Source organism: Heterodontus francisci, chromosome 17, assembly GCF_036365525.1.
Source record: "Heterodontus francisci isolate sHetFra1 chromosome 17, sHetFra1.hap1, whole genome shotgun sequence".
Lineage (NCBI taxonomy): Eukaryota > Metazoa > Chordata > Chondrichthyes > Heterodontiformes > Heterodontidae > Heterodontus > Heterodontus francisci.
The window spans coordinates 32,991,763-33,009,674 of NC_090387.1; the positions used below are offsets into that span (position 1 = coordinate 32,991,763).

The 17,912-nt window shown below is 40.6% G+C and overlaps 1 protein-coding gene across 1 annotated transcript in view; it reads right to left on the reverse strand.

The window, feature by feature from the left end:
• The window catches only part of LOC137378815 (zinc finger protein 821-like), a 37,006-nt gene extending 20,126 nt beyond the window's left edge, over nucleotides 1–16,880 (reverse strand). Inside the window, 2 exon segments of the mRNA XM_068049231.1 lie at nucleotides 2,392–2,508; nucleotides 16,826–16,880. Of these exon segments, the coding sequence (XP_067905332.1) occupies nucleotides 2,392–2,508; nucleotides 16,826–16,877 (169 nt within the window). The 5' untranslated portion in view covers nucleotides 16,878–16,880.
• Nucleotides 16,881–17,912: the final 1,032 nt, after the last annotated feature.

Below are 17,912 nucleotides of genomic sequence, written 5' to 3' on the forward strand. Positions count from 1 at the left end.
CTCGTCAACCAACATAAATATTTGGCAGAAATCGCCTGCTTTGACAAAACGGCACTCATAGACCAAAGCAAATTACTTCAACCCTTAAACTCACTTTCAGGCAAACGATGCCAAGCTATTTCAAATGGAACAATGTATAAGCACACTGTAATCAGTGTTTTCATAAAATATATATAAATGCAAGAAATGTGAATGACTTTAAACTCAAATTCAATAAAGATGGTGGGTCAAAAGATGAAATGTTTTTGACATCTAACTTAAGATAACATCTTTGTGTTAAAATTGTGGTTATGTTAGTGGTTATGTTACTGGACTAGAAACGCAAAGGCCTGGGCTAATGATCTGGAGACACGCGTTCAATCCCACCATGGCAGCTGGGGAATTTAGATTCAGTTAATAAAATAGGGAATTAAAAAGTTAATAGTAATAATGTAACTACTGGATTGTTGCAAAAACCCAACTGATTCACTAATGTCCTTTAGGGAAGGAAATCCGCTGTCCTTACTCAGTCTGGTGTGTGTGAGATTCCAGACCCACAGCAACGTGGTTAACTCTTAACTGCCCTCTGAAACACCCTAACAAGTAGAGCATGGCTACCTGACCCGAACCAGACAGGACCAGACGACGTGTCGGGTTCAGGTCGGGTCGCTCTTCCGGGTCCAGCATTCAGGCTTGGGTCGGGTCGGACACGGTGACAGCCAGGAAATCAAGGCAGGAAACACTCTACACTAGGCTGCAGTGAGCAATTCCGTCCAAGGTACAGCACAACCTCTTCAATAAAGTTGATGATATTCCGGTGGTTGGATCGGGCGTGGGGAAAAAAAATGAAAGGACACAGGCAGGGTCGGATATGATTCTGTCGGGCTTGGGTCAGCTTTCGTTTACTAGCAAACCACTCAATTACATCAAACCGCTATGAAAAAGTAACGGATTGCAGAGGTTCAAAGAGGTGCTCACCACCACCTGCTCAAGGGTCACAAATGCAGGTCCTGCCAGCATTGCCTACATCCCATGAATGAATTTAAAACAAACTTCTGTAATAAGTGTAACCCAAAATTAAAGTAAAATACAATCTGAAAATTGTAAATACACTCCAAAACCTTACTTTTATTTTTCCAATCAAGTTTTACATTGACATTTTGAGGAACTAAGGTGTATTTTATAGAATCAAAGCACTCTGGAACAAACAAGCTCAAAATGCTAAAACTATAAACAAGATTTTAATTCATGTAATCAAAATTTCAATACAGCAGCCCATCACTTCACAACTAACTGGATCTAAAATCCATATGGTTAATGATAGATGTTACTTCTACCCTTATGCATAGCAGATACATGCAGGTAAATTATACAATCCTGCAATTCAAATGGAGGGGGAGGGAATTGTCAGACATTAAAAAAACTAAACTCAAGCAGTTTAGTACTGCAATCTGAAACAATAAATAGAATGGCAGCCTTTTACTTGGTCTCTGACAGTTTTTTTTTTAAAAAAGCTAACGCCAGTTCCTGCAGTGGATGTCAATTCGCTGAATTTCTTCAAGCAAGAACTGGACCTGTTTCTGGCTGGAACAAAGATCACCTCATACAAGAAGATAGGTGCTACATAGAATTACCAGGGTGATTATCTGAAGCAGTTTCAATTGCCTGGCAGGGTGGAAGGGAACGTCCCAGATATTTTTCCCCAAATTGGCCTGGCCTAGCTTTTTTTGCCTCTTTCAAGTGATTACATGGTTTTGGGTAGTATGGAGAGTGCATATATTATGTTATAATATATTATATTGTGATTATATAAGACATCACAATTGTGTGGGGCAGGCTGGATGGTCTTTTCTTGACCACTATTCTAAAACAAAACTAAAAAGTCCTTCTAGTGAGCAAGGTTAAGTTATCTTAAGAGCACATATTAATGCTACAATGGCTTAAAATCATGCAGAATCAATTAATCCAGTGCTATTAAAGTTCCTCTGGGAGGGTTCTTCTAAAGTTTTAAAGATAATCACAATATCAATGAGTTGCGTTTTTGAAAGAAATCAGATGCTATATTTTACCTGTCATGAACTGCAGTCAGAACAAGGTTACAATCTGTTGAGTTAGAATATAATGCATTAAGTGGTGTTTTTTGGTTCTATATCCAATTCTTTAACAGTGTACAAACTTTGAAAACTATTAGGGAAAATTACACTCGAGTACACCATTTTGTATAAAAAGGTACATATAACATTGAAAATGCAAAACAACATTCATTTCAATGTTATTGTAAAACTTCAGCATGTACAAGTCAAATTAGTCAGTCAACGACTTCAAACCTTTAGAAAATACCCTAATAGGACTACACGCAATTCATCTGGGAAACCTAGGACCCATTATTCCTGCATTTTAAAATAAACTTACCACTTAATTCAACAAAGTCCTCCTCTCGATTTCCATGGTCACTAATGGACTCTGTGATATCAACTCCAGCTTTATCTGTGTGCACACATTCCTCCATCCCTACAGAATGCTGCACCACTGTACAAACACAGAACACTTCTCAATTTATGGTAGCTTTTGAAGAATTGAAAATTTTTGATGGTGTATTCTAAACTCTTGTTCAATAATTAGGCAATATTCCTCTCAAGTATATAAAAGTGACAAATTCCAAACAATCAGATCACAAAATGGCTGCTCTGTACCAATCCTTCATTTTCACAGCACCACCTGTGGTAGAAAACAGAAAAAGAATCTACGGAAAGCACATGTTTTTCTGTTAGGCTGAAGTATGACTATTGTAACCCATACATTTACAAAGTATTTCAGTTGCAAAAGTTATCGAGATAGGAAACAAATGATCAAACTACAAGAAAACTGCAAGCCCCTCGCTTGAATCAGTTAAATTAATACAACGTCATACCAGACACACTGAAAATTTGGTGACCATTACTCAGAGCTGTCAACACCTGACCAAATGCTAGATATAAGGTTTTTTAGTCACAGACTACACACCTGAAGCATTAATTCTCCTCAAAATAGTTAAAACGCATCCATCACTCCAATTGCAAAGAAACGGGCAAATGGAACCAAGATAACCATAGTCGGTGACATTTTTCCTACTCATAACCCACCAAATGAGTTTTGATTTGTTAATATTTTCTCTTTCTTTCACTGAACCATAGACAAGACGCTCTCAGCACTTTGTGCCAAGAGATGCTGGGAAGCCCGCTCACATCCATAGCCCTCTTACTGACTTCAGAGAAAAACCATGCATGCATGCAGAAAATCACTATCGGGCAGGACAGTATATGCTCCCAATCACAAATGAAACTGAAGTAGGCTTATTTAGACACCTGCTGAAAATTCCACACAATGTTGTATTAAAACTTCCATTTACTGCTTGATGGCTCAGAATAAGCATACCACTTTGTATGGTGGTACACAAGCAAAGACCAGGAAAGGTGCAAGTTCAATCCCCAGCAAGTGCAAACTTCAGACACTTTTATCTTAGAAGGTACTTCTGCTACAATGCTGCTTGCCAATATAAAGGGATAAAAAGGAGAAAACAATGAAAATAAATCAAAGCACTGTTCTCATTATTGCAGAAACATCCTGAAAATGCATTAAAGACAGTTTAAAACTTCTCAAATTCAAAATGCAATCCTGCCAGTCTGTCCAACTCTTGTTTTGCAATAAATTATAATTTTCAATTGTGTCAGCTGTATTTAAAAGGCAGTTTACTTTTGTCTAATTATTGGTTACCATTCACTGCCTTGTACTGTAGGGTATAGCTGATGCCAGATTCTCAACACTGCAATAGTCAGTACTGTATTATTTATTTTTTTAATTTATTTAGAGATACAGCACTGGAACAGGCCCTTCGACCCACCGAATCTGTGCCGACCAACCACCCATTTATACTAACCCTACAGTAATCCCATATTCCCTACCACCTACCTACACTAGGGGCAATTTACAACGGCCAATTTACCTATCACCTGCAAGTCTTTTGGATGTGGGAGGAAACCGGAGCACCCGGCGAAAACCCACGCAGACACAGGGAGAACTTGCAAACTCCGCACAGGCAGTACCCAGAATCGAACCCGGGTCTCTGGAGCTGTGAGGCTGCGGTGCTCTTAAAGTTGACCTCTAAATTCAAGGTTTTTGGCATATGTACAAAATTAAACCAAAAACAGAAAGCAATGCACAATTAAAATATTTATGGGGAGGGCTTATAAAGCTCGAGTACTTCAGTTTTTATGGAATTTCTCACCTTGGATATATTGACTTCAGAACAAAGCTTTGGTTTTCCAAAAATACAAACATTTGATTAAATTATGGAAATAAACATTTTACTGGAAATCAGTGATTGTAATTACACTTTAATGTAAACTGAAGAAACAGCTCATATTGCTGTGTACAGTATTACACATCAGAACAAAGGTACAGTTTGTTCCTTAATCCCTCAGCAGAACTTTGAATCATTCCCATCCCCACCCAGGCAAGATGTATGCCTCTCTTGTGATCGGGGAAATCTATCAGTCTGTCTGGATGTTGCCATGTCTGTCTCGCAGTGCAGCTGAAGAATCACACCCACTGAGGCTAAAACAGAAATATGTTTTGTTCCTTCATTGGAAAACACGATCAAACAAGCTGGAGTAGTACTATTTAATAGAGATGCCTGTCTATACACATTCCATTTACTTCAGTAGCACTTAATGTTGATTCTTTATACTTAAAAACAAGTTCCTCACCTTTTCTTCCATTTTTTATCCTCTCCTTTTATCTGCCAGATCTATCTCCATTACAGTCCATCCAAATCTGTCTTTTGATTTTTAAAAAATCTTTTCAATATCAGTTTCTAGCTTCATCACCCTTCCCATTGTCTCCACAAAATCTGTGCTGTATCTTACTCTACACCCCTGGTTCTTCAATTCTACAAACATGCTGCAATGGAGATATTACAACAGCTGCTGCTCCCTTTACGTTTTGACCATTTTAACCAAATTTAAAATACATGTGCACAGTCCAAATATTACAAACATTATCTAACAATTCTTTGTTGCTTTTCCCCCCTGTCTTGCCTCTCCTGAAGGTGATGAGTCCTTGCGAGGTACAGTTTGATGAGCACATTTTGGTACCTCACCCAAGAAGAAATTATGCATGTGTAAGCTATCACAAGAGTTCTACCTGGTCCTCATCCAATGTCAACACATGCAAATACACATTTCCAGCAGATGCTACTAGTTTGAGATCTGGAGCTCTACCCAATTAGCTTTGTAATTCAAGGACGTGGTGGTCAACTGTAGACACCTTACTGGCATTGCAGCCTGATCAGTTAGTACACAGACTAGGGATCAAACATGGAGTTATCTTGGTCTGAATGGCTGTGCTACTCACTAGACAAACTCACTGAGCTATCAAGGACAGTCTTTCTCATTCTTATATCCTTCATGCAAAAATCAGAAAACATCCAATGACTAAGCTCATCACAAGAGATAAGACACTTTCCCCAAACTCAACCTGGGCGGCACAGTGGCGCAGTGGTTAGCACCGCAGCCTCACAGCTCCAGGGACCCGGGTTCGATTCTGGGTACTGCCTGTGTGGAGTTTGCAAGTTCTCCCTGTGTCTGCGTGGGTTTTCTCCGGGTGCTCCGGTTTCCTCCCACAAGCCAAAAGACTTGCAGGTTGATAGGTAAATTGGCCTTTATAAATTGTCACCAGTATAGGTAGGTGGTAGGGAAATATAGGGACAGGTGGGGATGTTTGGTAGGAATATGGGATTAGTGTAGGATTAGTATAAATGGGTGGTTGATGTTCGGCACAGACTCGGTGGGCCGAAGGGCCTGTTTCAGTGCTGTATCTCTAATCTAATCTAAAATCTAATCTGTACAATAGCCCCAACCGAGATTCATTTCTTTTAACTACCAGCAGAAATTCTACAAACCTCTTATTTTCACTAATTTGTTTGCGATTAAAACCTGTTTTCCACATGTATTGGTCAGGTAGGTTCCATGCTCGTTTTTTTTTAAAATACCACTTTCCCCCAGAAAGGTCAATAAGATCAAAATCCACAAAGACTTTAAATTCTGTGCATCCAACCTTTCGAATAACAGTCACGTAAAGTGTCTTCATTGCCTCCCCAAAACACACAAATTTGAACAATGGCAATCATTTTCAGTTGTAAAATGTAGAGGGTACAGGAAAGTAACCCCACCATGAAATTATTTGTACATTAGGTATGGAGTGCACACCCACTTCAGCAGACTTATTCCAAGGCAGAGACACAATTGTTATGCATAGGAAGACACTGTGGTCAGTTATCAAAACAAACATTTGTATGAGTAGGGTTAAAACTCTCTTCTGACCTATTAGCTCATGAAGTAAGCTAGCTCCAAAAACCTTTGGGATCAAATAAAATGCTTCAAGTTCTCCAGAGGGAAAGAATAACAGCCATTAACCCAACTACATTACAAAATAGCCTCCATCAACACCCAAGTCTGCTGACATCAGAATGTCAGACTCAGGGAATGCTTAAACAAGTTTCTTGGTTTAATCAGAGTTTCAAATCTCATGGTCCAGGTGAATTTTAAGGAGTCATCAACACTCCATCATTGTGAAGGGCCACTCAAAAATGAAGGCCAGAGTCCTTGCATAACTAGATTTAGCTCAATGTAGATCCTCTCGCCAAACAGAGCATTATGGAAGATTTTGCCTCGCAGTTCTTAATGTCCACTGTGACACTGATAATTTAAACTCTGGCTTCAGATAGTATTCGAGTTAAGATTTTGCTATTCATGGCTTTGTGACAGATGTCACTTTATGTTAGTTACCACTAAAATAAAGTTAGAATTCAAAATTAAAGTTACCATTCCCTCACTGTTGTATACTGTGTACAAGATTTTATGATCTAGGTTCAATTGCTCAGCTATGTTCTGTCCACAAAAAGCAGGACAAAAGTCCAACCCGGTCAATTACCACCCCATCAGTCTACTCTCAATTATCAGTAAAGTGATGGAAGGTGTCATCAACAGTGCCATCAAGCAGCACTTGCTCAGCAATAACCTGCTCAGTGACGCTCAGTTTGGGATCCGCCAGGACCACTCAGCTCCTGACCTCATTACAGCCTTGGTTCAAACATGGACAAAAGAGCTGAACTCCAGAGATGAGGGAAGAGTGACTGCAACTGCCCTTGACATCAAGGCAGCATTTGACCAAGTATGGCATCAAGGAGCCCAAGCAAAACTGAAGTCAATGGGAATCAGGGGGGAAACTCTCCGCTGGTTGGAGTCATATCTAGCGCAAAGGAAGATGGTTGTGGTTGTTGGAGGTCAATCATCTCAGCTCCAGGACATCACAGCAGGAGTTCCTCAGGGTAGCATCCTAGGCCCAACCATCTTCAGCTGCTTCAGCAATGACCTTGCCTCAATCATTAGGTCAGAAATGGCGATGTTCACTGATGATTGCACAATGTTCAGCACCATTCGTGACTCCTCAGATACTGAAGTAGTCCATGTAGAAATGCAGCAAGACCTGGACAATACCCAGGCTTGGGCTGATAAGTGGCAAGTAACATTCAAGCCACACAAGTGCCAGGCAATGACCATCTCCAACAAGAGAGAATCTAACAATCCCCCCTTGACATTCAATGTTATTACCATCACTGAATCCCCCACTAACATCCTAAGGGTTGATATTGACCAGAAACTGAACTGGAGTAGCAATATAAATACCGTGGCTACAAGAGCAGGTCAGAGGCTGGGAATTCTGCTGCAAGTAACTCACCTCCTGACTCCCCAAAGCCTGTCCACAATCTACAAGGCACAAGTCAGGAGTGTGATGGAATACTCTCCATTTGCCTGGATGGGTGCAACTCCAACAACACTCAAGAAGTTCGACACCATCCAGGACAAAGCAGCCCACTTGATTGGCACTCCATCCCACAAACATTCATTTCCTCCACACTTGAACATTGTAAAGTATGGCTGCTCCCATCTGGTAAGCCATGAAGAGTCCTCCAAATGATTAATATAAAACTGAGAAGTCGAATGAGCAAAAGTAAGAACTTGCTGACCCGTGGCAATTTATACAATTAACATTCCTGTTGAAATGGGAATAGCTATAAACAGCAATGTCACTAGAATCACAGTAAATGGCACATGCAGTGTTTCATAAACATTGAGAATGTGGGTATAGTGGATGAAAGTGGCATCATACCAGTTGCGACCACAGTTGAAATTAAGGTCATGGAGATGGCAAAGGTGACATCCCCTCCTAGAAGTAGACTGTAGAGGTAACCTCTACCTTCTCCTGGGGCAGAGCAAGTATTTATTTGCCCAAGGGAAACCAGCTGCATTTTTTGTTACCCTGGGCAACAGCAAGAGCGCTCACATGATGCAATGTGTCCACTTGGCTGTGGGGGAAATGGCAGAAACCAGCTGAGACTAGTTAGTTCTGAGAGATTTTCCAGCAAGGCGAACTGAAGAAAAGGAGCCGTTTTATTCCCTCAAAAAAATTCTACAAGGAGCTACAAGCCAAGTTAATTCCCTGAGTAAAAAGGAAAAGCTTTTCTTTTCAAGAAATTATTTGTATTTCTGTGCTCATCGTTCAAAGGACTGTTTATTGCTTGCTGCATCCGAAGAGTCGAATGTCTATCTTCTGAAGGACTATTTTTCATCAAATCCGGATGAAGACTTCTAGTGACCTTTGACCATTTCCACATTAGAAGACCTCATCCATCAGGAACATAACCTGCAAAGACACTCTTATCTATTCTAGAGGCAGCTAATTTATAAAACTCCACTTTTAAAACTGGTTAACTTAGCTTTTGAGTGTGCACACATGAATCGGGGTGGGGGGGGGGGGGGGGGAAGTTACATTAAAATAAGTTATGAAGGTTTTTAGACATAGGTTTACTTTAATAGTGTTTAAGATTTAGTTTTTTTTTTAAATCAATAGTTAATTTGTTGTTGTCTAAAGATACCTGGTTTAGACTGTTTACTTCTGGGGTTACCATTACACTTATTTTGGCTGTTTTCCGATTGGGTGTGAAAGCTTAATATGCTGCGCCCTGTGGAGCAACGGGACTGAATTGACAATGCATTGTTCCCACCGCGGTCGTAACGCCAACCTCTTCTGAAGTCAACAATACAAGCAGGAATGCGGCTCCAGGATGTTGGTTTTGCAGTACCTCACTTGAGCAGTCATTTTTTGAAAGCCTTGACATTAATAATTGCTTATTCAACCATGGAGGATCTGCCAAAATCTGTTCTCACTCGACATCTGCATGCACACACTTCACCCAAAAGTGATGAGATAACAACTTTCAGCAGATGCCAGGGTGATTTTACCCCCTCTCTGGATCAAGAACATAGCTGTAACTACTTGTGGCCACCCTTATTATGACTGGCTAGCTAAACACTGACTGCCCTGAATTAGTGACTCATTTCTCCATCGCCTAATGTATGTTTCCACTGAACCATGAGGAGGCAAAAAGGGAGGTTATGGTTTTATCAATCAATCTCATGCACAATTTCTGTTTTGTCAAAATGTTAGATGGAAGCAAACTAATTTTAAAATGGAATTTGAAGATTTTATTGGCATGAAAATACTTTAATATTTACCAGAAGTAAAACACTATCCGGTCCTCTTTTTCTACAAAGCATCAGCATGAAGTTATTTTTCCATTCTGACTCATCCAGTTATTTCTGTACCTACAAGCTAAATACTTCAGCCAACACTTTACAGCTAAAATTACAAGCTTTTAACGTTTGGAAACCATGTCTCCACGAGAAGAGCTTGGTTAAAAAAGGTCCTTTCTAAAATTACAGTCCTTTTATTTTATATAATAACCAATTGTTGTGATTGATTTAATCAATTTGCATTTCTGTTGTAATTTTAACATAGGAAAATATCCCAGAGCATTAATGAAATCTAATTTTGCTGAGTAAAGTAACAATACTACAAAAATGTCAGTTTCACTCAGTTGACAGCACTCGCCTCAGAATCAGAAAGTTGTGAAATCAGTCCTAGAGTGGGCCTTGAAGAGGGTGTACTGCATTACTGGAGGTGCATTTTCAGATGAGATGTTAATCTGTAGTGCCTGTTCCAACATGGCACTATTCAAAGAGGAACAGAGCGCTTTTGTCATATCTTAACTAGCATCCCTTTTGCAATAAAATAAAGATCAACCTAGTCATTAATTTCCTTGCTGTTTGTGGGATCTTGCTTTGTTCAAAATGACTTCCATTTGCCAACGTAACCAAAGTCATTGCACTTCATAGTAATTCACTTCTGAAATGCTTTGAGACCTATTTTCCTGAGAGACTTCATTTTCCAATTGCAAGTATTTTTCTGGTGGCCTTTACAAAAGAGCGAATGGTCAGATAACAGATGTGTTTCCAACATGCATTAAGACTTCCTCTCATAAATCACAACGTCCCTACTTAGAAGAGACAAAACTGTTCCAAGCAGTTCCCCAAACAGCACACTATTACAGATACTGACCCATGGCATAAATAGTAGCACTATCATAGTACAGTGTACTGCACAAATGTTGCAGAATTTTTAACTTCATTAAAGCATTTATCCAGGGTCACCAGATGCAAAGAACCAATATCAAACAATTACTTGGCAGTAACATGTTTTAACTCCACTATTACCTTAGCAGCCAGCAGGAAATGATCAGTACAGGGTTTACACAAAATATATGCAACATAAAATGAAACATAGAGCATTCCAATTTTCCGATAGCAATTTCGCTGTTTACAGTGGCATGGACAAATGAGCAGTTAATGCACATCATTCACAATTATAAAGATGCAAGTAAGTATTATCTGTATTAAATATAACCACATTACCCATTAAATGATCTTCAACAGAAGTTAAGCAACACTTGGCATTTAGTCGCACATCGCATATAAAATTAATGAAAAAAAGTATACTTAATCACAGGGAGGGTGAAAGTTTCTAAGCTTATATTTTCAGGTGCTTATAACTCAACTGAAATACTTTGGTTGCCAGACAAACAACTAGCTATCCAAATCAGATTTTTTTTTTTTTAAAGTTCAAAATAAAAAATCTTTTTAAAGTTAACATACATTTTTTTTCCGCACGTCATATCTGATCACAAATTGCAATGCTAATTATCAAAGCTCCGCCCCATTAACAGAGAGAACTCTTTTGCTGAATTAAAGTCATTGTGTTTGTTACTGCTACTTAAGATTGTTGTAGAATGGCACCGTCAGGCTGAGTATACAAAAATTATAACAGGAACACATTTAAGAGAGGCAACATCACTTCTGGCATTATAATAGTTTCTACCCAAATTTTAAATTTATCAGATTGATCAAAGCAAAGCCCATATTTTTGTAAAGTTTAATGTAATGCAAATGTGACACTTAATTTTCACATTGCTAGATACTGTAAATCTAAAACACTAGGGTAATCCTTGAGACACTGTGAAATTGCCTGTTTGAGTGACTTTTTGGCATTGCTTCTGATGTCAATCTGGGGTAAAGTGGAGCACTCAACGTCCGCAGCACCCACAGATCGTGATACAATGAGAATTAAAGAACTGTTGTTTTCCTAATATTCTTTGTTTTTATGCAAATATTATATGTTGTTTATATCTCAGTAATTTACTGCTGAATTTGAATAAATAAGTTAGGTTGAAGTTCTTACAAAAATCAACAAGCAAAATGAGTGCTTAACTAATAGTTTCTGATCTTCCAATGTGCTTGCTGTGGCGCATTCGAATAATTGTTTCAGTAAATTTTGGGGTAAATCTGCAACAGAAGGATCAGGAAGCAATACAGTATAACTAATTGCACTCATTAACATCTCCATTGCAGCCGATTCCCAGCGGATGCCTTCAAGGAGAGGAGGGAGGGAGAAAATTTAGGGCAAAATAAAAATTGCAGGTGCATAACTGGTTGTTGAAGGTGCTGGAAAATTTGTTCCATAAATCAGACATGTTACAAAGCAATAGGAGCTTCAGCATATTATAGAACTGTTTCTTTTAGAAGGATGTAACTATTTTGTTGAGTTAAACTACCACACTAACACAACCAGTTCCCAATAGGCGGTGGCATCCTCAAAGTACGATTGCTGGACGAGCTAAAACCCGTGGCTGGGAATATCTGTTTCTTTCCTAGGTCTTCCCACTGCACCATGAGGATCTGGCCTTTGAGAATTCGGAAGGTTATTTTAGAATTGCCATCAACTGCACAAGATCTACTCAAAGAGCTGTTGGCACTAGCACAGGCTCCCATAACGTAAAAACAGCTTTTAAAAAATGCTGGAGCAGCAAGATCCTGTCAGTACAACCTCAGCCTGAGACTTAGGAATGCAGATCTATCATTTCCATCTGTACAGCCATGATTATTATCCTGGTGTTACAAGGTTTTTGACTTTTGTATTAGAAACTTAGAATTCTGTGTTTTAAAAAACTGAAAAAAGGATTTCAGTGGACATTGACACCTACAAATAGCTGAAACTTTTGAATGTTCTGTAAGGAAGTTGAACTTGTATACAAGGATAGGAAAGCAGGCATTTTCAAGGAAACCAGCAAGGGGTTTGACCTCCTCAGAACAACACTTTGAATGACAAGGGAGACTATGTCTGGACATGTGACCTGTCCAGGAGGTTGCTTTCACTTTGGACTCTAAAAAACTGAGTTGGACAAAGTGCAGGCATTTGAAATTTGTTTTTTGACCTGATTGGAGATGAGAAAGGAAGACCCAGAAAAAGCATTACCTCGCTGTAAAAGAATCCTGCATCTCGAGAAGAAACTCGAATTCAAAGGTGGCAGATTCCTATTGCCTCTTGTCTCTGAAGAAACCCTGCATCAAGCGGTTCCTGTTGCCTCCTGTGTTTTAAAAAAATCCCAAAATCTGAAGAAATCTTATTCTGCTATACTGCTGCTGAAAAACCCAAGACCTGTTGCTACACTATTGATGAAAGACCTATGTGAAGCCAGCTGCAGTGGTATTGCCTTGAAAGCCTACCCATCACAGACAGTTTATGAACCTCGCCTGGAGAGATTTCGACTGGCATCGACTCTGGGACACATCAAACCAAAGAACTTCCTACCAGAACATGACAACCCAAGTTATTTTATTATTTCTTTAATTCTTATGAAACAGCTATAGACCAAAGCAGTTTGTTCATTTGCCGGTTAACCGTTTTTTTTTTAATGTATGTGTGCGCATCGCGTGAGGGGTTGGGAAATAAGGAGTTCTCGTATATAGAGTTCTCTCATTATCAAAACTAGTTTTTATAATAAATAGTTGATGTTGATTAAAGAAACCCGGTTGGTGCGCTTTTTTCTGGAGGACAAATAGTATATGTAATTGGCTGTTTTTTCGGTAGGTGGGAAAATGTACTGATATGCTAGGACCCGTGGAGAAGTGGGACTGTATTAACAGTGCAGTTCTCCCACCTCGGTCGTAACACAGGTTTATCTTCATTTTCTTTCTACTGCAATCTTGGGCCAAATGAAAGTATATACACTTTCACAAAATACAATTCACGATATGGGGAACACTGTGAAAATATCATTCCAAGATACCTCATAGGAGCAAATGCACAGGCTCACCAAACCTTTGCAAGAAATCAGGATGACCAAAGGCTTTTTCAAAGAGATATGTCGAGAAGGCTTTTACAGGGAAAGAGAGGGGTGGAGAGGTTTGGAAAGGGAGTTGCGCAGAGTAAATTTGTGGCAGCTGAAGATTCTGCCATAGAAAATGAAGTAGAGATATGCACAAGAGACCAGAGTCAGAACAAGAGAATGCAGGGGGCGTTACAATGTTGGAGAAGGTTGCAGAGACATTGTAGGCAGAATTTGTAGACTAGGCAATTTAAAAATTTGAACTATTAGAGGAACCAAGAGCCAATGTAGCTTAGTAAGGATGAACTCAGGGACAATGGTCAAATGGGGGCTGGGGCGAGACAGTAAGGTGACCACAAAGGTGCAGACTATTTAGAGTTAAGGAAGGGTAGAAATCAGAATGCCAGCAAGGAATGTGTTGCAGAAAGAGTCTAGAGAAGGTGAAGGTATGGATAAGAATGATGGAGGAAGTTAGGGGTAACGTAGGAGAAAGGCAATATTGTAGAGATGAACCATAGGCTTAGTAAATAAAAATAATTGGCCAAGTATTGCTCAATTTCCCAATAGATAGTTTTTCTCGCTATCTATCCCCTAATTTCAGCTTCATGAAAGCAAATGAGCGAGCCGCTTTGATATACGCTTCTAAGCTAGTAGGCAAAGGGGTAGGGAGGGTGAGAGAGGTATGGCAGATCCAGTTCGGTTTCTGGTCAATGGTAACCCCCAGCATGTTGACAGTGGGGGATTCAGCAATCATAACACCATTGAACATCAAGGGGAGATGATTTAGTTTAGTTTAGAGATACAACACTGAAACAGGCCCTTCGGCCCACCGAGTCTGTGCCGACCATCAACCACCCATTTATACTAATCCTACACTAATTCCATATTCCTACCACATCCCCACCTGTCCCTATATTTCCCTACCACCTACCTATACTAGGGGCAATTTCTAATGGCCAATTCACCTATCAACCTGCAAGTCTTTGGCATGTGGGAGGAAACTGGAGCACCCGGAGGAAACCCACGCAGACACAAGGGAGAACTTGCAAACTCCACACAGGCAGTACCCAGAATTAAACCCGGGTCGCTGGAGCTGTGAGGCTGTAGTGCTAACCACTGCGCCACTGTGCCGCCCAGTCACTGTTGCTGGGTCTAAATCCTGAAACTCCCTTCCTAATTGCACTGTTGGTGTACCCACATCCCAAGGACTGCAGCGGTTCAAGAAGTCAGCTCATCATCTTCTCAAGGTTAGATTCTCTCTTGATGGAGATGGCCATTGCCTGGCACTTGTGTGTTACAAATGTTACTTGCAACTTATCAGCCTAAGCCTAGATGTTGTTCAGGTCTTGCTGCATTTCTACACAGACTGCTTCAGTATCTGAGGAGTCACGAATGGTGAACACTGTGCAATCATTAGTGAACATCCCCACTGCTGACCTTATGAAGAAGGGAAGGTCATTGATGAAGCAGCTGAAGATGGTTGGGCCTAGGACACTGCCCTGAGGAACTCCTACAGTGATGTCCTGGGACTGAGATGATTGACCTCCAACAACCACAACCATCTTCCGTTGTGCTAGGTATGACTCCAAGCAGCAGAGAATTTTCCCCAATTCCCATTGACTCCAGTTTTGCTAGGACTCCTTGATGCCATACTCAGTCAAATGATGTCAAGGGCAGTGTCTCTCACTTCACCAGTTCAGCTCTTTTGTCCATGTTTGGATCAAGCTGCGATGAGGTCAGGAGCTGATTGGCCCAGGCAGAACCCAAACTGAGCATTAGTAAGTTATTACTGAGCAAGTAGCACTTGATAGCACTGTCGACGACCCCTTCCATCACATAACTCCAATGATGTTGAGCAATCTCTGTACTTTTTTTGTCCATACAAATAAAGGCTATAAGTTTCCAACATTAATATTAAAGAGCAAACAACGGCTACCTCATTATAATCTCAAACACTACTCTTTGTAATATGGTTCATCCTTTGGCATTTTCCAGTTTGTTACTAGGGTTTATATCTTCTGTTATTGCCGCTATTACAGCTAAGTTTATACATACAACTTCACATCACACAATAGCAAAAGATGTTTCACAAAATGAAACTAGAATAAACCTAGAGTCAGGATTTGATGGCAACTAGTTTTTTTCTGAGACCTGAGTTTTGTTCACAAAGATAACATCTCTATACAATAGACTATTTTGAAGGCAACAGACAAAACTAAACAGAGACTTCAATAACAAGAGGGAGTTGCTGGACAGCAATTGATTCATTTTAGTGAGTCACAAACATGAGTTTTTTTTTTAAACAAAGTATTTATGAAAACTGCAATGAAATTAATCTGAAACAATTAAATCTGTCTAATCTTACACTTATATCCTTCAATCTGATTCTATGTACCTTCTGTTTGCTGTTCTATTTCCTTCTTCTCCCAGCTGTCTCTGTCACTTCTTATCTATCTGGCCATCTGTCAACGTCTCTTTAGCGTCTCCATTTGCAAAGAAAAAAGTTGCAGGGCAAAATTAATTTTGATTTAGTTTTAAAAACACGTGCATAATGCAGCAGTGTTGTACACTGTACTGTGGAAAATCAAAAACTTAAAGAAAATAGCATTAAAGCAATCCGAATTGCTCAAATTTCACTAATGTTTGGCTTTTCCTGTTGTGCTTTATTTTGATGCAGTTCTAAAAATGCTAAAAACAGGGTTGCAATAAGTTCAACTGTATTTTTCCCAAATCAGAAGCATCATTCCCAACATTTACCTGCTACTGACAGATCTGGTTAAGAGTGCTTATTAAGAATAGCTCAGAAACAGATCACTAAAATCAGTAACTCCAGATCACTAACAGTCACTAAAATACCATCTCACACACTGCAGTTCCCACGTTAGCTCGGTCCCTGTCTGGAGTGCCTTCTCCCCTTTTGCCTCCCCCCCCCCTCAGCGCCTTTACTCTAGTCCTCACCATCTGCCCCCTTGTATTTCCATGCATTTACCGCACCGTACGGTGCCCTGGCCCTTCACTTCTCCCCTTGTTTTGTAGCACTGGGTGAACTGGTCCCCTGCAGTCACGGGTACCCACATCCCAGTTTAGCTGCAGCTCCAGATAAAATAGGGCGGGGGCATATTAGAAAGGGGCAGGCCCCGCTCCCCGGCCACCCAGTGAAGGGCACAAGCCGCAAGGAAGCTCCGGTGGGACTCCGTGCCGCTACCTCGCCTTCTCCTGCCTCTCTCTCCTCCCAGGAATACTCACACTGCACGCGGTACAGGTTGGACTGTTTGCGACGAGACATCACTCCTTCCATCACCTGACTCCTGCTGTAAGATGGCGCGGCCACGTGATCCGACCGACCACCCGCCCCGTCTCCGAGTGACGTATTCACCAGGCAACGCTCCTTAGCAACCTCCTTGCCTCGAGTCGGAGGGAAGGTGCTGCAACATTTTACCATCATAAGGCAACCCTTTCAGCGGAGGGACCAACCCCCCATATTAGTGTAAATAGCAGACGGACAACCATCTGGGGATCATTGGAAAAAAACGTGCATTCATATGGCGCCTGTCACAACCCCAGCCAATGAAGTGCTTTTGAAGTGTTGGTCACTGTTCCAAGGTAGGGAAACGCAGCAGCCAAATTGAACACAAGGCCCCACCAAACAGCAATTGCCAATGAGCAGATAATCAGTTTCAATTGGTGGTGTCTGAGGGGTAAATATTGACCAGGACACTGCTCTTCAAAATACTGCCACAGGATTTTTTACACCCACCTGAGAGAGCTGATTGGGTCTCAGTTTAATGTCGCATCTGAAAGATTGCACCTCTGACAGGGCAGCCAGCATTCCCTCAGTACTGCACTAGAGCATCAGACTAGATTTTGTGCTCAAGTCTTCAGAGTGGGATTTGAGCCCACAGCCTTCTGATGCAAAGGTGAGAGACAGAGAGACACTAAGCTAGAGCTAATGTGCAGACACTGTACTGTCAGCTAGCTGCTACAGTTATAGTAAGTGGGAGTGTAATAGTTAAGTTAACCACCCAGTCTTTCCTGAAACAGTTCTTTGTGAAGATGGGAGCAGAAAACATACTGTGGAACAGTAAAGAACTTACTGAGCGTGGTATGCAGTTATAGTAACCCATATTTGTGGATGCAAATTGGTTCTTGGTGTACATGAGTGCAAGAGATGTGCAGGATAATCTGGGTGTTGTGACCCAAAATGGCACAAATGCACTAAAACCAAGGAGTGGTGCGATCCTTTTGAAGAGATAATTTCACGCCACTGTAAGTTTGCATCAGCTGCACTACAATTCTAGTCCTGTGTAAACCAGTATTTTATGGGATATTTTCA